This window comes from Vipera berus (genome assembly GCF_964194415.1).
Source record: "Vipera berus genome assembly, chromosome: 3".
Lineage (NCBI taxonomy): Eukaryota > Metazoa > Chordata > Lepidosauria > Squamata > Viperidae > Vipera > Vipera berus.
In genome coordinates, this window is record NC_138204.1 from 153,720,823 (window position 1) to 153,747,373 (window position 26,551).

General features: G+C 39.3%; 1 protein-coding gene across 1 annotated transcript in view; it reads left to right on the forward strand.

The window, feature by feature from the left end:
- PARD6G (par-6 family cell polarity regulator gamma) overlaps positions 1-26,551 on the forward strand; it is an 83,721-nt gene that overhangs the window by 10,706 nt on the left and 46,464 nt on the right. The window contains exon 2 of the mRNA XM_081325390.1: positions 13,572-13,794. Coding sequence (XP_081181516.1) covers positions 13,572-13,794 — 223 coding nt within the window. The remainder of the gene's footprint in view (positions 1-13,571; positions 13,795-26,551) is intronic.

Here is a 26,551-nt window from a genome sequence, read left to right on the forward strand (position 1 = left end):
ATCTGGATCTTTCTGTAAGGAACTGAAAAAATACTCTCAATACTCTTTGTATTCTCAAAATACAAAGTGGCTTTAGTAAAATATCGGGAGAACTAATATCTCACAAGTGCAAGAGCGGTCACAGAAATCTGATCACCAAATTAAGTCATTGAAAGGACTATGTTTTTCTTTTGGATGACACAGAATATCTGCAATTTGTCCTTGTCTGGCTTTGGGACTGAATTCATGTGGAGAACTAAATTTTCTATGCCACCAGATGGCTAGACCTCAAATTAGCAATGCACCTAGATTATTTAATAGAACTCAAGCTTTTCTTCATTTTGTTGAATGGGGAAGGGGGGCAAGGATGGCATGCCGCATTGAAATGACTTTGATCATCCTAAGAGCCATGTCCTAGCAGTTAATCATGGGATAATGTAGTCCTGTTTTCTTATAGCCAGAAATATTAATATGCAGGTGATGGTTGGTAATCTCTCTTAAGCTTGGTTCACATTGCACTAACGTTATAGGTAGTGCTCGACTTAAGAGCACAAATTAAGAGCACAACTGGGACCAAAATTAATGTTGCTAAGTGAGTAATTTGTTAAATGAGTTTTGCCCCATTTTACAACCTTTCTTGCTAGTTGTTAAGTGAATCACTGTAGTTTTTAAATTAGTAACAACTGTTGATATGTCAATCTGGCTTCCCCGTTGATTTGGATTGTCAGAAGTTGGATTATGCATCTAATAAATCAGCCAGTGTTATGTTATTCCACAAATTGTGGAATGTGAAATATGTGTAAACCAATACCTGGTCTTTCTTAAGGAGCTGATCTTTGATGTCTTTGAGACATCAGGGGGAAAAAAAGAAACACAGAAGGGCTACTGGGGGCATCATTTGACTGCCAGGTGAATGCACATCAGTTGCTCAGTAAAAAGATGGGCGTGCAGACAGTCTAAAAACCTGTTTGTTAGTTTTTGATATAAATTGTATAAGAAAGTTCTTCAGGGCTTCCGGTTTGCGCATGCGGTGCTTTCGGATGCGCAAAGAGAGCTCCCTCCCTGCTGTCTGATCTTTCTTCATTGGAGGACCCTGAAAAGAGTCAAAAGTAGCCCTGGAGGGCAACCACCGCAAGGAGGCCCTCCTATGATCATGGAAGGGCAGCAGCCCTCCGCTTGAATCCGGAGCAGCTCCTTTTGGCCCGAAGAAGAAGAGACCGGCATCAACATGGCCGATCATTAAGCCGTTCCCTGCCGAAAGCCAAAAGTACCATCTAGCACAATGAAGCAATCTGGAGGACTTGGGTGAGACCTTTCCTTTCTTATCCCCCTAACTGCCTGCCTGTGGGACTTTTCTGAAAATTTTCTCCCCTCCTTTTTGAAAAAAAAAACAGCTTTTGTATACTTGGGGGAATAACATTTTAAGCCTTAAAGTGAAGAAAGAAAGAAAAAACACCATCTGATTAAGCAAAGAAACTAAGTAATCTCATTCCTACTTATTAAAAAGCTCATATTTTTGTGGGGATCTACTACCCAATTTTCTGTTTAAGATGTGAACTAAGGAAAAAAGAATGGACTAATTATATAAAAGCTTTATATTAATTTGGGGGAAAAAAGAATTTTACAACTTATTCTATATGCTACTGATGACATCCTGTGGTTAAACTTGGAATTGCAAGTAAACCTTTTGCTTATTCTGACAGCTGACTGAATAACAGAGTTGTCCTTGATATTATCTTCAAAGACTAGTGTGGGAACACCTGGCACTGAAAACAACTTTTAGGAGCATTGGAGGTGGAAAATTACTGACTTCTATTAAAATAGCCTCCATGGAAGACTTAGCTGTAAACACTTAACAAAATGGATGACTATATCCCACCACTTAACTACAAATTGATATTGGACACAATCTTGGCTATAACTGAACAAATTAAAGCCAAATTGCATGATAAACCTGACAACTCAAAGCCACCAGACCAAACTTTGACCTTAAATGATGAACTGACAACCCAAAAACAAATAGAAGAACTGGAAATTAACACTGAAATAGGAGACTTCAAAGACTTCAACAAACGCAGCCTACAGAGAACTTTGAAGTCCAAACTCCAACTTTAACTACAAAAGTTACAGTTCAAAAAACAAGAACACCAAAAAAAAGCAACATTAAGAGCGAAGATATCAAAGGCCTTCAAATACAGTATGTTGAAGATTCAGCTAATCAAACAATAACAACATTAGCTACTATGTTCTACCTAACCCAGATGGAAATGGAACAAGAATTACATCAAACATCAAAAAACTGAGCCATTAAAGCAATATTTCAATTATTATAAAGGGGACACCAGCTTGGCAAAACTGTCATTTGGATGGTCTCGGTGGATGCAAATAAGAGGTGGAGGAAGAAAGGGAGACACATTTGAGAATTTAAAGACACTAAGATGTAAACCTGATTGGCACAAAAGGAAGGCAAGAGTTAGATTTAAAGAGTTAGACTTGTCTTTTTGGGGGGATTTGTAAGGACAGAACTTAAAAAATCTTTTTTGATGGACCAAGGGGAATCTTAAAAAAACAAAAACTGATTTCATATTTAGGTTTTAGATTTTTAAAGGAAAACAAAATTAAGCTTTTAGAATAAAACTGAATTATACTATAGAATTTAGAATCTTATAATATAAGATAGTATTTTAATGTGTTGAATGGTTAAGACAAAAAATCTTTTCTAACAATTCGTGATTTGTTAAGATGAAAACTAGAATTTACTGTCAAATCATAAGAATGATTTGTAATGAACAATGTAAGTTTTGTAGACAAGACAACTATTTTTTACTGAAATAGGGAATTGTAGGTTACCCAAAAAGTAAGCTTTCTTCTGTATATTGTAGGCCACTTTAGAGTATTTTATTGCAGTTAGGTAAAACTTAAAAACAGGATTTTGATATGTATTAGTCTAATTACATTGAAAACTTTCTTAATTGATTAGGTCATATCTAGAAATTTATTAACTTGATCACTTTGACTATGTGAAAACTAAGGGAATCAGGGAATTTTTATTAATGCAACCTGAACTATTTACAAACAACTTGTTATTTGTTACTTTTCACTACCCAACCACCATATTGCTTCACCAATACATGTGTATGTAAATATTGAAAAACCAATAAAACTTGAATAATAAAAAAAACTTCTTCAGCATGAGGAACAATCCTGAGATGGGATTGAAACAATTGCAATTATACTTGGAATCCAGTAGTCCCATTTTTTCTTCCTCCTTCCAATGGTTACATTTTCCACAAAATGTGAATTTGGACCCTAAATTTATTGAGACACTGGCTTTCCTAATAAGAAAACTGAGAAATTTGCAAGATTGAAAAATGTTTGTAGGCTCTAAATTGAGACCTCTCTTCTGTAATACAAAATACAGAATACCAGAATTGGAAGGGACCTGAGAGGTCTTCAACCCTATGCTCAGGCAGAAAGCCCTATATCTATTTGCTTGCTGAATCTTTTTGCTAGCCTCCTTTGGAAAGATCTTAAAAATAGACAAAATCACTGGTTGTTATTTTTAAAAAAAGCCACATGTGACTTCTCCTTTAATTGCAACTTATCTTTCAACTTTTATCCTCTTTAGGTGTAGCAGTGTATTGACACATGCGTGCATATTTTGCTATTGTTGTTTGAACAAATATTTGCAACAAAATATTTGAAGCTGATCCTGTCTTTAAGATACCATATTTTAATTATTGGGGCTTTATCAACTAAAAACTGTCTTGAGTTAGTGTCATTTTTATGGGTCCATTCAAAAGCCCATTTCATCCACTTTATGAATCCCTGTGTTCTTTTAAGAGAAAAAGATTAAACCGATGAATTTAATTTTAGGAGGGGTTTTGGGTTTTTTGAGGTGAGAGCTGTGCTACAGCACCAAGTCTTGGATGATGTGTCAGTTGTTATCTGCATGCTAATTTGTGAGGGAAAGGTAACTCATACCAGATTTTTTGAAATATCAATTTTTTTCAAGCATCCTTAATTGTTTGTTCCTGGATTATCGTTGTACTGTATATCCTAAGAGTTGGAATGCCAGAGTTGTAAAGGTGACATGTAATGAATCTCGTCAATGTAATCCAAGGGTGTCCATTTTCATGATGTTTACATTGTTTTGGATTAAGTGAAATGTTGCTGGTTCTCTCTTAGCTTTAGTTTTTGGTGCATTCTGGAGTCAACTAGTTGACTGGCAATCCTGCCCTAATGAGATAGAGCAGCATCAAAGCCATGTCTGGTTTGCCTTGCTTGATAACACTTTTTTTTCTAAAGCTACTAATACAGTCTGCTAATTTAAGTCTTAATTCTGCTACACGTAACTGTGTCGCATCTGTCCTAATTTTTGTAAGTACATGATTTCTTGAACCATATAAATTGTTAGAAAGGTCTTGCTGGTTTTTAAATAAAATAAAGCATATTTTAACCATTTAACAAGTCTTTGATCTGTGCTCAAAAATCAAGGAGTTAACCATTTTGTTGGACATCCTCTTTATTAAGAATATGCTATATGAAAAACATTCTATTTAAACATTGAGAGACTTCTCTTGTTCTTTTGAGTACTCAGTATTATATGATGATGTATGGTGTCTGAAATAGGAAACCTCTGCCTTTTAGTGCAGGTTAAAACAGAACTGTCATACCTGAGAATTCTTCTAGATTAAGGGTGTCAAACTCGCAATGTCACATGACGTGTCGTGACGTATCGTGACTTTTTTTCCATTGCCGGCAATGGGGTAGGTGTGGTTTCGGCATGATGCATCCGGCCCATGGACCGGCAGTTTGACACCCCTGTTCTAGATCATGATAACTATTATTTTAGGGAACTGGTGAAAGTCCTAGAAGACAAAATTGGTCACTGAACCTGATGCCCTCTGGAAGCAAGTGGATTTGCTGGAAGGGGTTTGATTGGAAGGCATGAGGTTGCAGGGACAACCTTGTTATTAACAACTGCAGTGATTCACTTAACAATTGCAGCAAGAAAGATCATAAAATGGGGCACTTAACAGCTGTTTTATTTAGCAACATAAATGTGGGGCTCAGTTGTGTTTGTAAGTCTACACCAGGGGTGGGCAACTAGAGCAACTTTACAACCTGTGGAGTTCAACTCCCAGAATTCCTGAGCTTTGCCCTAGTTGCCACCCCTGGTCTACACAGTTGTATCAATACTTGGATTTTTATTTTTTTATTTTTTGAGCTTTGTTTCTGAATGATCATATTCCTGTTTCTTCCTCTGGGAATTTTGAATTCATTTTACTGTTTAAACCAGGGGTGTCAAACTCAATTTCATTGAGGGCCGCAACAGCATTGCGGTTGCCCTCAGGGGGCCAGGTGGGTATGGCCTGGGTGGGCGTGGCCTACTGGGTGGGCATGGCCAGAGTGCATATGGCCTACTGGGTGGGCGTGGCCAGCTCTACATCGTTCGCATCGAGGGTGCCTATGGGGGCCTGGGCAGGAGTGGGACAGATCTGGGGGTCTCTGGAGGAAGGAGGGTCTCTGGGCCAGGGCCAAGTAAGTGGGGGCCATTCCCTCACTGTTTCCAGGATGGTGTTGCGGGCCACATGAAACCACTTCGCGGGCCGCATCCGGCCCCCGGGCCTTGTGTTTGACATATCTGGTTTAAACCATAGCAAGAAGTTGGAGAAGTCTTAAATTTCACTGAACTTTGGTAGAAGCAAGCATTGCTTGGTAACACCTAGAGGGGCAACTTCCTTTATTGCGGATTTCAGATCTCAGATCTTTTCAGAACTCAGCAGACTGGAGAAGGTCTTTGTTATTTCACCATTTAAAAATGGCAGAGGAGAGGGATCTATTGTGTCACTGCACAGTAATCCTGCTGAGCACCATCAGTTTATCGATTAGGCATTTCCATGGAAAATTAGTTGAGTGGGGTTGTGCAAAGTATTCTTTTGATGGAGGAGCAACCCAGATTGAGAGAAGGGTGATCCACACTCAATCAATGATTATCCTCTAACATTTATAGAGAAATGCATCTTTTCAGGGTAAAATTTATGTTGCTTTTATTTTTTTATTATAAAATTTATTGATTTCAAAAGATAAGATACAATACAAAATACAAATAAAAAGAAATGAACGAAGAATAACAACTACAAAGAAGTCAAGAAAAAAATAACAATTTTGGGTAAAAAAGAAAATATATAGAACAGATATACAATTAACACTAAATATAGCTAGTCCTTGACTTACAACAGTTCATTTAGTGACCGTTCAGAGTTACAACAGCACTGGAAAAAGTGATTTATGACCAATGTCTGTGGAGATTCTCAGTCATCCTGGTCACAAGTCATCCCAAAGGTGTTTTTTCAGGAGGCAACTGGGCTTTCTTGTTTTTCTTTGAATGAAAAACAAGAAAGTCCAGTTGCCTCCTGAAAAAGCACCTTTGGTCTGACTTATGACCATTTTTCACACTTGCAACCATTCTGGCATCCCCATAGTCACGTGCTCAAAATTCAGATGCTTGGCAGCTGACTCATATTTATGACAGTTGCAGTCTTCCAGGGTGATCACCTTTTGCAACATATTGACAAGGAAAGTCAATGGGGAAGCCAGATTCACTTAACAACTGTGTTACTTACTTAACTGCATTGATAAGCCCTAATAAGCAGGCATATACATAGAATGAAGGCTACTGCTAAGCTTGTAAGCCGCCCTGAGTCTTCGGAGAAGGGCGGGATATAAATGGAATTTTTAAAAAAAAATGATTCACCTAACAATTGTGACAAGAAAGGTCGTAAAATGGGGCAAAACTCACTTAACAAATGTCTCACTTAGCAACAAAGATTGTGAACTCAATTGTGGTCATAGGTTGAGGACTACCTGTATATAACACCCACTCTGGCTGAACGTTGATAAATATAATTTCAACAAATCTAATAGATTCCCCCTCTTGCTCAACAGGTCTACAAATAGTAAATTTTCCCATCTATATTACTAAATTACTGTTTTAAACCACAATCGCTTAACTCTATACCCCAAATAAAATTCTATTGTCTATCAATTAAATCGACCCAATCTCTGTTCACTGCAAAAAAAAATTGTTAATTGGTAACCCCAAAAGTTAAACTAATCTTCAAAACCCTCAGTTAACAGTCCATTGATGTACGGTATTTTAACATCCATAAATGGCTTCCAATCTCTTACAAACTTGTCAAATTTATGTTGCTTCTATTGATAAAAGACGGGTTGTGGCTTGAACCACAGAAACAAGCTCTAGGTGTCAAATTGAGTGCCTCCTCCATTAACCAGTCTCGTCTTCCGATATTCTTTAATCTGTTCTTTTACTACATAAAAACGATTGAGAGTAAATCTGCTGGAACCCATCGGGAGACTTCTGTCTTCTTCACTGCCTCTCCGAAAAATAGAATAAAACCAAGTTGCATGTTGATACTAATAATCCCTTTTTTAGTTCCATATTAATGCCTTGTTGCACACTCTGTCGAAATCTGATTTTCACCCCGTCCCCATGCTGCCCAATAAACCTGTCTCATTCTATTGTATGTGGTTAATGCAGCTATCCTCTCTAAGCCCAAGTGGGCTTTCCTGTAAAGAGTAAAGTCAAGTCATCAATCACAACAGAACAAAAGTAGCTGTATTTTTTTTTTAAAAAAAAGAGACCTGCTGGTTGCATCGTGCTTGGCAAATTCAGCCCCAGGTGTTAAAATATCTGAGTGTCTCTTTTTCAAACCTCGGCTATGTGAAACGAACAATTAAGGGCTGCTTCCATATGGGCCCATTAGTCTCATGAATGCCGTTCTGTGCCAGGCAAACTGTGTAATGCAGTGAATTAAAGACTTATACAGCCCAGGTAATGAATTCCTTGGCTTATGGTACACAGATCTGTAATTATAACTTGGAACTTTAAAAAGCTGTTTAGTCTAAATGTTTAAGAGTTTTGCTGCAAGTTCCCTGCTGCATTCGCAATTCTTTGTTGAGGCTGGAATCTGACTTAATTTCTTTCTTTTAGAGGCTCACATGTAGCTTTGTTCATTAAGATCTTGTCTTAATCCTCTTTGAAAGTTCCTCTGGCCTCCTTTCCCCCTCACTTTCAAGACAATTTCTTCTGATTATGGATATCAGGGTACATTTGGATCTAGAATTTTGTAGCCTATCTGGCCAATGCTTGGTTTCAGTTGACCTTTTCAAGAACCTAGAAAAAGACATGAAATAGGAACATTGACAACATTCTGCAGAAAGATGTAAGTTCTGTTTAGGTCAGGCTTGTTTGAAATATCTGTTTCCACATGCAAATTATTTTGCTAATACTTTATGGGCAAAGTCATAGGAGAGCCTTTATTCTTGCAAGTTCTGATGTTGTGCTATTATCACTGCTGGAAAAGAGATTCAACAGCCCACCAGTGCAAGAATACTTTTGCCTCTTGACAATGGGGAAGTTGATCAGTCTCTTGTGTGTTGTTTCACAGTTCTTCCTATGCAATTTGTCAAGAAAGCTTAAGAAGCTAAAGAAGAGAAGCTACTCTTTTTTTCTTAAGGGGTAGGCCATTTCCAGAACAACAGCAAAATCTGGATCAATTTCTATTGCTACAAGTATATTTTATATTGCTTGGTATATCTCCCCAGGGGGAGATCTTTCTCTGTGGGCGCCCCGGAACTATGGAACCAGTTACCAGTTGAGCTCCGGATGGCGCCCGATCTTCGCTCCTTTCGCCGCGATCTAAAAACATACTTGTTCGAACAAGCCGGCCTGGCCTGAGGGGGGATTGGTGGGGTTTTTACTGTCATTTTATTGGGGTTTTTATTATGTATTAACTGTTTTTTAATGGGCATGTATTTAATTACTTTTTAACTTTTGTAATTCTGTATTTTTATTCTTGCCCTGTACGCCGCCCTGAGTCCTTCGGGAGAAGGGCAGTATAGAAATATTAATAAATTAAATTAAATTAAATTAAATCTTGTGTGCAGAACCCGTGTTGATGGTCATTATCAGCAAGTAATGATAATAAAATAAATAGTATTTCACCACTGCTTCATCTTATCTTTATGTTGATCAGGGAGTCTGGAACAACTGTATAACTGGGTTATGCAGTTTGGGTTAACTTGGTTAAAAATGTCCATTTTCCCCCTCACTTATTAAGTATTGAAATGTGGATGAAACAGGGAAGGTTATTGAGCAGGTGGCGGGGCTGCAGTTGTAAAGAGACAAGCCTTGATTATTCTTGCTGGTGATCTGTGGCCATTGCAAGATGGAGGTGATGCATCCATCCTTGTATTTGTTGATCTCTTAGCAGCTTTGGATACTACTGACTACATCAGGGGTCTTCAAACTTGGTCCTTTTATGACTTCAACTCCCAGAATTCCTCAGCCAGCATGCCTGGCTGAACAATTCTGGGAGTTGAAATCCACAAGTCATAAAAGGACCACGTTTGAAGACCCCTGGACTACACTATCATTTTGGACCAGTGCTAGGGATCATGAATGTGGGGGGAGGGCACAATGTTACGGTAGTTATCTTCTTTAAGGCCAGTTCTAGTGGAATTTGGGCTTGATGTTCTTTCCCCTCTTGTTCAACATCTATACAAAAGATATTCAGATCATCTGCCAGTTGGAGAGCTGGTATCATCAGTAGAGGAGGAGATATAAATTGAGGAGGTAGCTTTCAGAAGGAAGAACATAGGGGAAAATTGAAATCTCCCCTTGCCATGCATGCTGGTTGGGACTTCCACATGCTTGCTTGGGAATAAAGTTCTTAGAGCCAGAGTATTCTGTGGAGAGTTTCTCATCCACACTAGGGGAAAGTCTGGAAAAAGATGCCATGTTCCTTCCAAAAATGCCATGTACCACCCTCTCTCATGTTCCTAGAGAGAGGACAGTTTCTTTTCCACCACTGGCTCTGCTTTTTTCTGAATAACACAAGTCCACTGGCTCTGCCAGGTATTCAGGCAACCCAACTTACCTTTTGATGGGAAGGTGTTACAGAAAGAAGTTCCTAGCAAGAAATATGGACCTTCCAAATGTAAGATCCATACGGATACAGCTCTACTGTAGTATATCTAACATGCTGTAGGAATTACTGTCCACATTCAACAGGAGAGATATCTCCTTTATGTCTAGTTTTCTCAAATCTCTCTTCATGCCACTATCTTTTTGCTCAGAACTGAAAATCCTGCTTGGCTTTTGCCAGGAAGAATTTTCAGCTCCTGAATGGAGAGGCAGTTCAGTAAGGAATGGAGCATGGGGTGCATTTGTGGATTGGGGAAGGCCCTGGGAGGCTGCCAGTGAGTGTCTTTCAGCTCAGGGGCTGAAAGTCCTGCCTGGATTTTGGCAGGGAAGATTTTCAGCTCTGAGTGAATCCTCCCAGTGTCCCCATCCCTCCAAGGCACCCAATGCTCCTTACCTGGGACTCCACCCACCTAATGACCCATGAAATCGCTTAATGACTACAACCGGGAGGGGTTGAAATGTTGTCCTAGCAACCACGTAGCAATCACGTGGGTGTCTTTGCTCTGGTTCCAGTTGAGTTCAGGACTATCTGTCTTCGATTAAAACCAGTCTTGATTCAGTTAATGTTTGTGCATTGTATTAACTTTTATAGTGAATTTATTTTTGTATAACCTGCTTGACTCTCTTTATTATTGCTTGCTGATCAAGTAGGGTAGAAATAGACAAGAATTCCTTTTGGGCTAGGATGGGTTGGTGATTTCTTTTGCTTCTAACTGCAAATCAACCAGACGGTGACAAACGCTCAGGAGATTCCTATGATGACAGCCTGTTGTTTGGGAAGTAAGTATATATGAATCTGCTTTCTTAGTCACCATTTGTAGCACTGTTAACCTAAATTACTTTCATCTTACTTTTGTCTTTCCTCCTCTTTCTCTCTTTAGCTTTGTAGTTGTAGTTGAGTTGTTTGCACTAGGTAAGCAGGTCAAAGTAGATTACTGTACTTCATTGTTTAAAAATTGCCCTAATAAGCAGATTAAGTTCCTGTAATGAAGGATTGTCCTGGCTGGTGTCTTAGTGTTGTCTGTGTGATAGGCAAATATTAGAACCTTCTAAATCTACTTAGCATTTGAGTGATAGGAAAGTTCAAAGCAACAGAGAATATAGTTCAAAAAGTAGAGACAAACACCAGCTATGAGATATTCTGTTTGGCACTACAATGAGTAGAGATATATCATTGCTGCTCACTAGCCTCTAATTATGGAGAAAAGGATGGAAATAACCTTTTTTCATAGAATAAACAGTGGGGAACAGTTAAATCAAAAGTATTTGGCCTAAGTCTAAGAATGGTTAACTTATAATTCACAAAGTATTTTGGCATGTAGGGTCTGTGGATATGTTTTAAGTTGAATATATGCTTTCTACAAAGTCTTTTAATTTATAGATGCTTAAGGGTTGTTTTTCTCCCACATATTTGAGACTTGCATTATCTTTTAATTGTTACACTCACTGTTCATTACGTGTCTTAGCTTACAAGCTTTGGACTTCACAGATTTTTTTTTATTGCTTTCCGGTCTGAGAAATATTCAAAGAAAGCTTGCAAACAATTAAATTTCCATGTTTTGTATGATTGCAGTTTAAAGTATGTAATAAAACTTATATTTACTCTTTGTGATTTTTTTTGAGGGTACCTAGGTGTACTTAATCTGTGATCTCAAATAGGCCCGCTCTGTTTCTGTTATTTTTACGTTATGTTTTGGTTTTGTTTATGCAGATCATTCGTTGATATATAGAATTATGGCTTATATAGTAATATAGTATACCAGTTACTTTTTCAATAGTAATTCTGTTTGAATTTTAAGTATTTTCCTCTTTATTTAAGAAATAACTTATTCCCGGTGTGTAAGATTGCAATATGCCCACCACATTCCTGTTTTTGCTATTCTCTCTCTCTCTCTCTCTCTCTCTCTCTCTCTCTCTCTCTCTCTCTCTCTCTCTCTCTCTCTCTGTGTGTGTGTGTGTGTGTGTGTGTGTGTGAGAGAGAGAGAGAGAGAGAGAGAGAGAGAGAGAGAGAGAGAGAGAGAGAGAGAGAGAGAGAGAGAGAGAGAGAGAGAGAGAGAGAGAGAATGTATCTCTGCGGATGGATGATTTTATTGGACAGAACATACTTCTTTAGTACTAAGTGCTTCATTATTTTCTTATCTCTAGGGTTGGTTCATCCTTATCCAATATTCTTCTAGAGCATTCAGTATGTTTAATGCAACCATTCTGTTGTTGTTCAGTCTCCTTAAAGTACCACTTAACAAGTGAAATCACTTATGTACATCTCCAGTTTAGCCTCAAAGCTTGTATAGTAACTTGCTTTCTAAAACTTACTACCTTTTAACATCCCTGAACAAACTCAAGAGTGCTGTAAGTTGAGGATCCTTATTAGCTTCTATTAACCCTTTCAAGTATTGTGATCAAAGCAAAAACTATAATAACTTTCTCATCAACATTCTTCTTGGTGGTCCTTAAGTTACTCTGATCTTTAAAGCTAGAACGAGCTTTTTCTTAACCATACAGTCATTCTTTTTCATATTTTTCTTAATTAATTTTCCCTGATATCCTCCATTAAGAGTCTGTAACACGAGTTGAGGAAACCTATATTCAGTGGGAATGTTGTAAATGTTGCCCATGCATTGTAGTAGAAAAGTAGTGCATACTTTGTTATTAGATTGATTTTCTTAACTAAGAAATAACCTCATCTTTGGGCAGAAGCATCTGGGGATAATAAAAGGTGATTAATGATACTGGCATTTATAGCATAGGACTGTGCATGCTTTGAAATGATATGGAACAAAAGCTTTGAATTTGAGTAAACACAGCATTTCTCTGCCTACTCATGAACGCACCGTTTTTTTTGCAGGTCTGCATGTGCACATGCAATTGGATGTGATTGCTTTAGTAAGATGAGTCACTAAAGTTGAGGTTTTAACAATTTGGGGAAAGATGGCAATGAAATGGAATTTATAAAATCAAACCAGGCTGGCATTGCAAGAACAGATTGTTGACATGTTTAACACTGAATTAATTTTCGCATGTTCTTTTAAAATCATAAATGTTAATATAGGTAGTCCTCAGTTAGCAACCATCTTGTTTAGCAACCATTCAAATTACAGTGGTGCTGAAAAAGTAACTTTATGAGCACTGCTAAAACTTATGACCATCACATTGCCCCTGCACTGTCATATGTCATATGATCGCTATTGCAGCTGTCCCACGTTTACAAACATTACAGCATTCCCGTTGTCATGTAATTGCTATAGGTGAGCTTCACAGCTGGCTTCCAGCAATCAAAGTGAATAGAGAAGCTGGCAATAAAGTCAGGTTATGATCGCAAGTCTCACTTAATGACCATGGGCAACTTGCTTAATGACCACAGCAGGACTCACACTGTAAGTCTGGTATGGTCATGTGATGTTTTACCTAAATGCATCGTTTAACAACTTCATTTGTAGTCATTGAGGACTTCTTCTAATTCAAAAATCTGCAAAATTGTGTACACTACTTAAAAGATAAAAAGAGTAAACTGAGAGCTAAATTTGCAGTCCTAAAAATCCTGATATATGGCCATTTCTCCTTTTTTTTCCCTTGATCCTAGTTTGGAGCAGAATTTCGAAGATTTTCTCTGGATCGCTACAAGCCAGGAAAATTCGAAGATTTCTACAAACTTCTCCTTCACATCCACCATATTTCCAACATGGCGGTAATGATAGGCTATGCTGACATCCATGGGGATCTTCTTCCCATTAATAATGATGACAATTTCTACAAAGCAGTTTCAAGTGCAAACCCATTGCTTAGGATTTTTATCCAAAAACAAGGTGAGTTAAAATGTTGAAAACTTAAATGACTTGATTTTTTCCCCAGCTGAAAATAGAATCAGAGGCAGCTACTGGGTGTGTGTGGGGGGGGGGAAGAGTAAAATGAGGACCCAGATTGTTGGGGGCAATAAGCTGACTTTGTAATAATGCCGCTTGGGGGGCCCCGAAAGCCCTAATAAGCAGGCATATACATAGAATGAAGGCTATTGCTAAGCACATTGATTTGTGCTTTAGATTGTAAGCCGCCCTGAGTCTTCGGAGAAGGGCGGGATATAAATGGGATTAAAAAAAAAGATGTCAAGATGGTAGCTGTAACCATGATCATCATCTATACATTTTCACCCTCTCTGCCACCCCCAGTGTGGTACCCCTGAATAAAGTGCAGTGTTTGATGACTTCCCAGCTAAGAAGCTTTAAATAGGGCAAATAAACTGTAGTTAGGCGAGTGTCAAAAATAAATCCGACAAAAGACAGTAGCACATTAACATTTGTTCATAGCATGCCCTTGGAATAATTAGCATATTTTCCTCATTAATATGGCATGTGCCTCTTGCTGGTAACTGGCAAGAACTGAGTATCCTTCAGAAATTGTTCTTTTGTATATTTAGAAAGGTGCTTAACACTGAAACAGCCGCTAAAGTTTGCAGAATGCTACTTGCATAAATAGATAACACTGGAAATTACAGAGCTTTGCATCTTATGAAAAACAGGGATAAATTTCCTTACATTGTATAATGATCTGAATTTTTATTAAATGATATACCTCTGTTATATCACAGCAGAAAATTATCTAGAAGGTGTAAAGGTACTTCATGCTGATGTTGGAAATGTGAAGGGTCATTTTATTTTGTTTGGTGGACATGTAAAAAAGCTAAATATTGTTGGGCTCAAATGTGATCCAGAGGATTTAAAAGATTGGCACTCAGTTGAAATCAGAATCTTTGGTCCTGGGATTGAACCATGAAACACTGTTTCTATGTATAAAAACTGCAGTGAGATTACTGTACGTAGAAAGATAGAAAGATTTGGCAATCCAACAATGGAGGAATGGTTGGTGAAGATGACAGAACTCGCCAAAATTGCTAAAGTGATTTGTTTGATTAGAGAAAAGACAAAATCCACATTTATGGATGGCTGGAAACTCCTTTTTGCATAGAGAAAGAAAAAAAATGAACTTACGATTTATGGTTTAACAGACTAGATCACGGGTGTCAAACTTGCGGCATCACGTGATGTGTCGCGACGTATCACGTCTTTTTTCCCGTTGCCGGCAATGGGGTGGGTGTGGTTTTGGCGTGACACATCCAGCTTACAGGCCGGCAGTTTGACACCCCTGGACTAGATTACAGAAAGGAGAGAAACATTAGGTAATTTTAGAGAGTGGTTAAATTATAATTTTAATTATAACTGCTGTGAACAAAATCAGAAGCAACTTCTTTATACAGGCAGTCCTCGACTTACAACAGTTTGTTTAGTGACCATTCAAAGTTATAACAGCACTTAAAAAAAATGACTTACCACCATTTTTCACACTTACGACTGTTGCAGCATCCCCATGGTCACGTGATTTCAGAGGCTGGCACCTGATTCATATATATGACCGTTGCAGTGTCCCGGGGCCACGGGCTCCCCTATTGCAACCTTCTGACAAGCAAAGTCAGTGGGGAAGCCAGATTCACTTAATAACCGGGTTACTAACTTATCAAACTATGGCAAGAAAGGTTGTAAAATGGGAGAAAACTCACTTAACAAATGTCTCGCTTAGCAACAGAAAGTTTGGGCTCAATTGTGGTCGTAAGTCGAGGGCTACCTGTATCTTTTTCTTCCTTCTATTTTTCTTTTTTTGCCCTTTTAGCTTTTTCTTTTTTCACTCTCTCTTTTTTTAGCTTGTAGTAGTTCTTATTATTGTTGTTAAAACTTTCAGTAACCATCATACATAAAAGAAAAGAAATAGGGATAGGATTCCGTCTACTGGGATTGCTTTGTCTCTGTGGTAATGAAATCGAGATTTTATTTGTTTATTTATTTTGTTTTTATAATACATGCTACCATTCTGAGAAATTTTGTTTCACGTATTCTTTACGTTAGGGATCCATAGCGTTCCTGATTTGCTTGTCTAATAATAGATTTGTTTTTATATTCCTGGGTTAATGTTAAACATATCAGTAACACAAAACCGAATCATGCACCCATTCTCAAGCTGCCATATTCCACAGACATTCGTGGAACACTGTTTTCTTCTCCTTTGTCTCTGTTTGGTTCCACCTTCAAGGTCACAAATTTACCATGACACAAAGCAGATATTAGTGGTAGGAAGGGAAGGCTTTACACACACAAAAAGGGACGCCAAGTATTGTGGTGATGCCACTGGAAAGGGAGAGGCAGAATTTTGAGACATGTTGCATTTGTAGGGAACGAATCAATGGAGACAGGAGGTCTCTAAACCTGGCAACTTTAAGACTTGTGTAATTCCCAGAATTCTCCAGCCAGCCATAGGTGCCTGAGGAATTCTCAGAGTTGAGATCAAGAAGTCTTAAAGTTGCCAAGTTTGAAGACCTTTGGACTGGGAGATCCGGGTTCTAATCCTTCCGTAGAAAAAGAAGCTGTCTGGATGACTCAAGGTTATTTACTCTCGGCTCCAAAAGAGCATCAAACTTGGCAACAAGCCAACGGAAGTGCAAGTCCTCCATGGCATCATGCGCTGATCAATGGCTTTGCCCTGTGTCCCAAGTGAACATAGTGCAGACAATCGCACTCTGCAACCAAATGGCACAAAACACTACAGTTTTTTTTAAAAATAAATAATCCTACCTTCCCAAATTAATCTAAAAATGTATTCTACTAGAGATCTATTTTAGGGCTCTTCCCCCCCCCTGAATTAATTTATTTGATTCATAGAGATAAAACCGTCATTTATTTTTATTTTTTGGCTAAACTGCTACATTTGTTTATTTCAGCTTGCCTACGATGCTGGAAACTGTAGGGCCTGATGGTTTCGCATGAAGTTGTTAAAATATTTTTTTATAATGTGGCAAGAATAAGGTGGCTTGGGTAGGTGATAGGTTGACTAGCCAATGTGAACACACTCACCTTTGATTATCATAGTTTGAAGGAAGTAGAATATATACAGGTAGTCCTCAACTTACAGTTCATTTAGTGATTGTTTGAAGTTACGGCACTGAAAAAAAGCCATTTACAACCATTTTTCACACTTAATGACCACTGGAGCATCTCCATGGTCACGTGATTTACATTCAGATGCTTGATAAATGTTTCGTATTTATGATGGATGCAGTGTCCCGGGGTCACGTGATCATGTTTTGTGACGTTCTGACAAGCAAAGTCAATGGGGAAGCCAGAGTCAATTGACAACCAGGTTACTGATTTAACTGATTAAACTGATTTTACTGATTCACTTGATAAGCTGCCTGAGAAAGCCAAGGGAAATCATCGAAACAATTTAAAAACGAAAGTTAGAATATTTCGGACATGTGATGCGACACCCAGAAAAACACGGCATTTTCCATTTAATCCTCTAGGGCAGGGGTAAGCAACCTTGGCTCTTTTATGACTCGTGGACTTCAACTCCCAGAATTCCAGATCTGGCATGGCTCAGCATGGAAACTTCTCCCTTTCTCCTCAGCATGGCTGGCTCTGGAATTCTGGGAGTTGAAGTCCACGAGTCATAAAAGAGCCAAGGTTGCCTACCCCTGGTATAGGGAAAGATTGAGGGCAAACGAGGTCCAGGCGGAAGGAAGAACATCAGAGCTTCAAAATCTAAGGGACTGGTTTGGACAAAACTCAGCAGCACCTTTTTGTGTGGCTGCTGATAAAAACAGGATCGCCAACATGATCGCCAACGTCCGATAACGGATATGGCACAAGAAGAAGAGGAGGAAAATGATTCACTTAACGAATGTGGCAAGAAAAGTTGTAAAATGGGATAAAAAAACCCCACTTAACAAATTTCTCACTTAGCAATGTAAATTCTGGGCTCAGTTGTGCTCTTTAGTCAAGGGCTACCTGTATAAAGCTATAAGGCCTGTATAAAATTTGAAGATCTGGAAAATGTCATTATGTTACTCTTTCACATTCTCTTACCAACCATTCTAATAGTACAGCTGTCATCTTCAGCTTACTTACTTCCAGTGTAAAACCGGTGGTGTACGTTAAGAGTAGTAGTTATTTGCAAAGGCTTGCCAAGGCTTAACTTTGGACTAAAATGCGTTCCCAAGAAAATAAAAAGGCTTTGCTTTTCCTCTTGATACCAAATCAAAACATCCCTCTTTCCTCCAAGAATCTGAACATTTATTTTTCTTTTAAGTGATTTGTTGGCTTGATTTTTTTCATTATCTTGGTATTGTCCTGTAAGATAAATAACACAAGAAGCCAATGCCCTATCCTGCGATCTTTGGTGGAGAAATAGTTGTTATTACACTTAAAGCTGGCTGCACTTAAGTGATTAGTTACTTTTTTGTGAATTTTAAGATCAAAGGCTTTAAAGAACTCCAAAGCTCTCAATGGGTGTTTTTTTGCCAATACACTTTATTCTGTCTGTTGTTGCTTGATACACCAGCAAAGCAGATTGTGGGCGGATTACTATATTGGACCGATATTCTTCTCTTATTTCAGAGTCTAGGGAATACACAGATGTCCTGCTTTAGGGCCTCTCTGTCCTCCCCCCCAGCCCCCACCTGCTGTGCAAGCTGAGGCCACCGATGCTCTTAATTGCAATTGAAATAGATACCGCAGGTGGAGAAGTTGATAGACGCAACATGCAACATGAGTTTAGATCCTGGCTGAGTTTCACTGGACAACCTTGGGGCCCATTCTTTACATTTAGCCTTTGTCCTCTGTCTGCATAAAAGGGACAATGTCTTGTTTCATTATGATGATAAGGAAGGAAAATACTATCTTGCATGAGCCTTAAAGAGAGGAGGAGGAGGAGGAGGAGGAGGAGGAGGAGGAGGAGGAGGAGGAGGAGGAGGAGATGTATCTAAATACAACTTCCTTACCGGTAATAAGTGAAGTAACACTGGCTGGGTCTTTAAAGAAAGGATTCATTGTTTTTCACAGGCCCCCCCCCCCAGGAACAATTCAGCAGAATGGGATGCAGAGTCTTCCTCTCTAATTAAATTAGTGGGCAGATTTTTCTTCTTGTTGCCCATAGTGTGAAAGCCTCAGATAGCCTAAATTCTGATCTAGATGTCCATTCAGTTGATTTTTTTTGGAAGTCATGTGTTTTGCAGATGAGGAAATGATCGTACCATAAGAAGCAGTTGCTTAAAACACTCAAAGCAACCCTTCATGTTCAAAATTGTTTGAAGCATTTTGCGTATATCTACCGCTTAGGAATACAATGTCATTTAAATGGCAGCTGACACATCACTTGAGGCATTGAGTTTAGAGTATCTGTTAAATCTTTCAACGGCATCCTTGCTTTAATGTTCAATGAAGATCTGTGAAATGAAAGCTATTTGGCAGACTTTTGATAAGCTAGGTGAAATGAGGCAGCAAGATCCTGTTCTTGGATGCATGAGCTGATAGGAAACTAGCACATGGGTGAAATTCTTTGCATATTTCTTATATGGTATCTTCCATATGGATTGGTTATTAGCTCCCATGAACATAAGTCGATTACAATATTAAGGATATTTTCTTTTGTTTGCTTGCTTGTTTTTGTGAGTATGCTTAGTCCTGCATGACAGGATGCTGTTAGAAGGGTTAGTTTAGAAGAAGGAGCAAGAGTCCTGGCCTTCCAAAAGATAACTACCAGTCTTGGACCTTCTCATCTATTTGAAGCTGACCTAACTTCACTTTGTTCTCAGAAGTGGCAGTCCTGATGGTCAGCAAGATTATTTTGCATCAGAATGAGATTTGCCAGAAGTGATCTGGCAGTTTTAGGACAGTCTTCTGGCTTGTTTTGGGCAACTGACTAAAGATAGATAGTAATTAAGACACTGGAGATAGTTTAATGGACTACCTCTTTGGGACTGGTTGATTTATTGGCTAGAATAAGAATGTTCGCTTCTCTCATCAGCTTAAGGGAGTATATTTCTGATTAAAGAGTGGTTTATCCCATGCCTGTTAAAAAAGACCCACAGTTTACATTTATTTTAATGTGGCTTGCTTCTGTGTGTAAATTAGAAAAAGAATTTACCGGCAGCCAATAAACATAATGAATTTTAAAGAGGAAAGTGTTCATTATTGAACTTTAAATTACATGACTGGCTTTCCAATTAGAGTTGAGGAGTCCTCCTGGTACTGCTCAACTATAACTCCTAGCTTCTCCAGCCAGGATGGCAGTGATAATTCCCGGGATTCTAATTTACTGGTATCTATTGAACCACCATCCATGCTCAGAACTTCTAGACCAGGGATGTCAAACTCGCAATGTCACGTGATGTATCGCGATGTATTGTGACTTTTTTTCATTGCTGGCAATGGGGTGGGCGCGTTTTCAGCATGACGCATCCGGCCCATGGGCCGGCAGTTTGACACCCCTGTCCTAAACAATTTAGGAATTCACTTAATATTTCAGCAGACAATTTGTTTATTAGATCTAGAAAAGCATGAAGATAGGTATTTGTCATATGGGATACTAGCAAATCTGCCTTGCATAACTGCAGAAGGTAAGACATTAAGCAGAAGACCACAGAAAGGCATGTTGGAGCCTTGATGAAAGGTCATGAAAAAGGTAACAGATGTGCCAAAAATATAGTCAGATTTTTAATTACAGGATGCTTCTGTGATGCTTCATCCAAGGCAAGATCCAAGATGGAAGTGCTTAATGCTCCTTCATGTAGATACCAAATATTTTTGGAGGAAATCTAAAGAAATTATTTTGACCCCTTTGGGGGATGGCTGATGATTGATAATGTGTGGAGCTGTATTTTTGAAAAAATATCTATGGAGATTCTTAATAGACATTAAGAAATTTGGAAATGCTGCTTTAATAAACTGCTGGAAAAGAAGTTGACCATTCAGTTATCCAGACATTTTAGTACCAATAAATGAGAATTTTAGTATTTGATATATTTCAGGTTGCTCTGAATACTGAAGAGCTGGGAAGCAGTTACATCTATTGCTTGATCAAGTAGGTTTGGACCTGTTAGTTTTATTTTTCTTGGTAGATGTGAATCATCAGGAGCTGAGGTCAACTTGACAACTTTATTTTGCTTGATAAAGGCTGTTCCAAGTATACCAGGCCTGGCTGAATAAAGCTGCTCAAAAGAGGGTGGCATTAGTTGATTCATCAGTTATTTCTAGTTAAACTAATGTCCACATTTTAAATAAGAGGAGACATATCCCAACAGGTACAATTCAAGTATTTACTTTAGGCTGGTCATCAAAGTACTGAAGTGAGAGAACCTTTCCTTAACCTGCCTGAGAACTGTGATATGAAGGAGAGTTTTGTCTTAGGAAATTTTAATATAACACTTTATTTCGATTATTTAAATAACGCTACTCTTCTACATTGTCCTAGCAGTTGGAGCATTTCTGCTTTGGAGTTCATTTAATTGGGTCTCATTCTTTCATAGCTAAAACTGTAGGAGTCCCTTAATTGTTCTAATAAAGGCATGAATGGGCCTGTTAAAATGTTCCTCTTTCAACAGCCTCTGTCAAAGCTGATTCAAAAGTATAAACAGCGGTGGAATGCAGGAGATCTCTTGAGTTTCAACTGCACAAATTCTACACCATCAATTCTTTTTCTGCCTCTGAATAGCTAAGATGATTATTCAGGAATTCTGTTTTTTTACCAGGCTTCAGAAACACAGCCCACTCCTTGACTGAGAATCAAACAAAAAGTATTTACTTGGGGATTTTCTGGGTGCCTCCATTTTATTTTTGGCTCCCTTTAGAAAGTTAAGTTAGAAAAACGCATTTGCCATTCAATCCGGTAACAGGTTTTTGTTTGGGGGGGGGTGTCTCTTTGTGTCAGCCTACAAAGCTGTCTTAGAGAATCAAAACATTTCTATTCAGTAACAAAAATAATGTAGCAACACTAAAGGTATGTGTAGAGAAGGGGGAAGAAGTAATGATTGCAGACATTGGGACATAAAGGTTTGAATTGTCACAGAATTGGTATGCGTTGGGTAAAATAAAGGTTATCTAGATTCTTTCCCAAATTACATTTTATTCTACCTCCCCCCCCCCCGCCAATCCTTCTCCCAATTGGTCTCCAACTTTATCCTAGAGATAACTTCTGCTGAGAAAAGTAGCCGGAGAGGTGAGCAAAGAGAAAGGGCTCTTGTGTTTGAAATCTACCTTATTAGGACTGTGGCACATTCTGTTTTAATCATTGGCTCTGCCTGAGATTTAATTAGCCTTTAGGGTTGTTTTCCCAACTTGGATAAGGTTGGCAACAGAAGTGACAGTTGATCTGTACTGTAACTCTAGGCTAGAAAAGTGGGAGGTGATCTGTTTTTCGCAATTGTGCTTGAGCTCAGTGGAATATTAGGAGATTGATCAGAAACATCTTTGTTTACTTACAGATTTATTGATTCAGCCGAGAGGATCTTTTTAAAAAAAAAATTCTGACTGCTAGTTTGTAATTTAGTTCCTAAACCAGTGATGGCGAACCTTTTAGAGACCGAGTGCCCAAACTGCAACCCAAAACCCACTTATGTATCATCGGGTGCCGGGTGGGCGTGGCCCGTTGGGTGGGCGTGGCTGTGGTGGTAACAGCAGACTGGGTGGGACTAAAAAGTTCAATCAATCAATTCCAACTTTGCGAGATCTTTTTTCTTCCGCGAGAAGTTGAAATTGATCGATTGATTGAACCCTTTTTTTTTTTGCACACGGCGGCGGAGGTCTAAAGCAAAAAAGGTTTTATCAAACCCAGCTGAAGGCATAGGACTGGGGCGACGGTGCACGTGCCCACAGAGAGGGCCCTGTGTGCCACCTGTGGCATGCGTGCCATAGGTTCGCCACCACGGTCCTAAACAATAAGCATTTTTTGATCAGACATTTAGTCAAGTCTTCAAAAGGGGGTTTTCAGTAGCTGGCTAAATAAAGGATGGTGGATAAAATAGTCCAAACTTTAGAGATGCTTATGACCACTACTGATTTGTGAAGGTGTTGTAAAGCTCCTCTTGATAGCTTTTAATAAGAGAAGCTTCTTAAAAACAAGGAGGGATACTAAGTGCAACAAATGAACACTGGAAAACCATCATAGCTTATGGGCTGATAACCTTGATCGACAAGTTTGTTTATGCAGCACAGAACACTCACCAGAAGCTTTTATGATGGCAGTAGTTTTTCAACCATTGTCAGGGGGATGTTGTGTAGAGCTCACTCCTTTTTTTTTGACTAACAGCTTCTGTGGGATATATCTTTCACACGATAAGAAATGAGTCACTGAATAGATAAAATGTGTTATCATTTATTATTTAGAATGGTTGATACAAGTTCAGCTCTACTTAATAGTCAATCTAGGCAGCTAGATTCTTATCTATAGACTGTTGCCAAACACAGCCTGAGTCTGTGGGATGCTGGCATTAAAAGAAATGATTTTCCCGATTCTGCTATTTGCCTATCTTAAGATTGCAAGCAGATAAAACTTCATAGCAGTGCCTCCATTCTCAGGCAATAGTCTCTTTGATCCCTCTGCCTGTGTGTCTGTGTGTGCACACAAGCACTATTCATCTTGGCACATTAGGATACACAAAAGTGGCAGACAATTTTCTCCCCAATTTAGTTTATGAAAATGTTTTAGCTGAAGCCTCCTGTGTTCACAGCCTCCTGTGTCTCCCGAAGAAGAAGAAGAAGAATTACTGTCTGGCTTAAGCCAGCATTTCATAACTGGGCAGGCTGTTATTCCTGTCAGGCTGCTGAGTCAGGCTCACTGAATTATTTATTTATTTATTTATTTAGTTTGGGGTGAGGAGAAGAAGGTGGGGTGTTTGTAAAGGGCTTGAGAAATACCTTCTGTTACCCACTGGGTTAGGTTGAATTGTCTATAACCCCCTCACTGCAGATCTTGTAATCTGCTTTTCGGGGTGTCTGACAATGCCTCTTTTGTGATGGGAGGGGGAAGAAAAGCAATCGTTTCTTTTGGTGTGTTGGCAAAAACATCTCTGGAATTATGGCCATGAGAACTGTTGAAAGAAGCCTAAGCTGAATAACTAGTGTCATTTTGCCAATGGGTTATTTTCAGTGGCTTCAATTACATTCTTGCTTCTCCCTCCCCCTCAACCGCATGGGTGCTGTGTAAATGTAGGCTGAGCTGCAGTTGCAAAGCCACTAAATGAATAAACCCTCTTTGGAGTGAAATAACACGTTCTCCTCCCCTCCCCTCTTTTCTCCCTCCCTCCCGTTCCCCGTCCCCCATCCATTTTCTTTTAAAGATCCTGCTTGCTTTCCTCATAATATAAATATCCTTGGTTTGGGATATTTTGCCTTCAGAGTAGCCACAGGAAGTTTCCTTTGGAAAACGCTGCATTAGGAGTTGGGAGAGAGGTTGGCTTTTTCAGTGTGGCTTCAGAGGAAAATATGAATTTGTTTAATGGTGGATTTGCATTGTACTTTTCACAGACTCAGAGGGATGCTTCTAGCAGCGTCTTAACTTTTGCAGCATTTATGTGCACCAGGGAAGTGGGAAGGAAAAACGATGGTGCATCCTTAAAATAGTTCACAATTCAAAACAAAAACAAACAAACCACCAAACAAACCTAAAGCTCTATTCCCCTCCCCCTCTGACCCAGACATATTTTAAACCGGTCAGACTAAAGGTTTACATATACATTTTTTTGTGAATGGCAAAGGTTTTCAGTGTCTGACTTCTGTTTGAGAAGTAGCCAGCAATGACTAACATCCCTTAATCCAATTTATAAAGGATTTCCTCTCTTAAAAAAGCAGCACATTGTTTCTGTGTTCTATGTTTATCTCTTCTCAGCAAATAGAGAAGGGGAGAGAGCTATAAAAACAAATAATTCCATCCATCCATCCATCCATCCATCCATCCATCCATGTATGTTGTACTGGTACTGGGTTTCTTGTCTGCCGTCATCGCTATCTTTTTGTAAATGAGATATAGCCCAAATGGGAAATTTCAGCAAATTCTCTTCTCCTTCCATCTTCTGCTTCTTTCAACTACTTTCCAAAATGATCTCCGTAGGATTAGGTATAGACACAAAAGCATGCAACTTTTCCTTCCCTTATTACGTTTCTGAAATCCGATTTTTAAAAATAAGATTGCTGTCTATATAAATAAAAGCAACTTTGTGGCAGATGCTCAAAGCAAAGGTTCCTCATCTATGATGTCTTCATACTTCTGGACACCCAAAGACCTCCCATATCTAGGGAAAGTTGCTCAGCTCCCCAGTAATGGTGGGCTAATTGAATCATTTGTCCATTCATGGCTGGGTACTTATGCAGTTCTCCCCAACCATTTCTGTGCAGTCAGCACAGAACCATGCAGTCTGGTTCCAAACCCTTGATTTCTTTTTAAAGGCAATTCCCACATTATCCCAAGACTTTACCAGAGAAGGAAACAGACAGACAGACAGATAGGTCATGTCAGAAGTTGATCTCTGTTTCTCACAAACATACTCATTGCCTGAGAATCATGGGATTTGCAGTTTGACACACACGGAGGGCACCAGGTTGAAGAAGCTGGAATAAGATATCTGCTTAAACCAGTGTTTCACAACCTTATAAATTTTAAGGTTGTTCATAATTCAATTCTCAGAATTCCCCAATCCATACATCTTAAAGTTCATTAGGTGGAGAAACATGGCCTAGAAAGACAGGTTGAGGTGGGACTTTCACCCAGTGGTTCTGTTTGTACGTCAGTGGATAATTGCAGAAGGTAGCTCTGATAGACAATTGTTTATTGCTTTCACATTTATACAGTGAGTTCTGGTAGGACCCTGATTTTATGCCCCTAACCCCAATAAAGATGAACCTGCTTTAGTCACTGAGATATTTAGATGAAGTGTGAAAGTGATCATGCTCAGTCAGGTAATATTTTGGATGAGGGTCAATAAGAGGTCATTTTTGACAGGAAGACAGTATTGGGGGTATATGATGGCTCTTCTATTATAGATCAGAATATGTTTTCTCCAAAAGAAAAAATATGGAAACATTCCTAGTGGTTCTGGAAGAATAAATGACTTTTGAGGAATAACCTGAGCTACCGCGTTTCCCCCAAAACAAGACCGGGTCTTATACAGTGGTGGGATTCAGCCAGTTCGCATCACTTCGGCAGAACCGGTAGCTAATTTTTTGTTGCCCAGGCCCAGAATGGACTGCTGGAAGCAGAATCCACACAGAGAACCAGTTGATCACATATTTGAATCCCACCACTGGTCTTATATATATAACAGCTTACAGGGCAAGGAGGAGACCAGCGCAGACAGGCAGGGAAAGCTGAAAGACCGAGTGGCACAAGCCTCCCCTGCCGCCCTCCTCCACCTGCCGCACTCTTTCCTTTTCCAAGCAGACTAAACTTCCAGTCTCCATCAGTTCTCTATCCGGACAAAAAGTGTTTGGGTGCCTATGGGGTGCATGGAAATTGAGCAAATTGAATCGATGTGCTGTGTGGCTGCCAGCTCGCGGGGGCACAGGGGGAGGCATGCGATCCCAATCCACTGCCCACTCCGTCCCACTGTCTCTTGGCTTGCCTGCAGCCATGCTGGGGCAGGCTGCTATGCGGCGCCTTGGGATCGCATGCCTCTGCCTCCCCCTGCTGCCATTGCCACCACACGAGCCCCCCCATGAGTCAGGCGGCTACACAGCACATCTGGATTGCCTG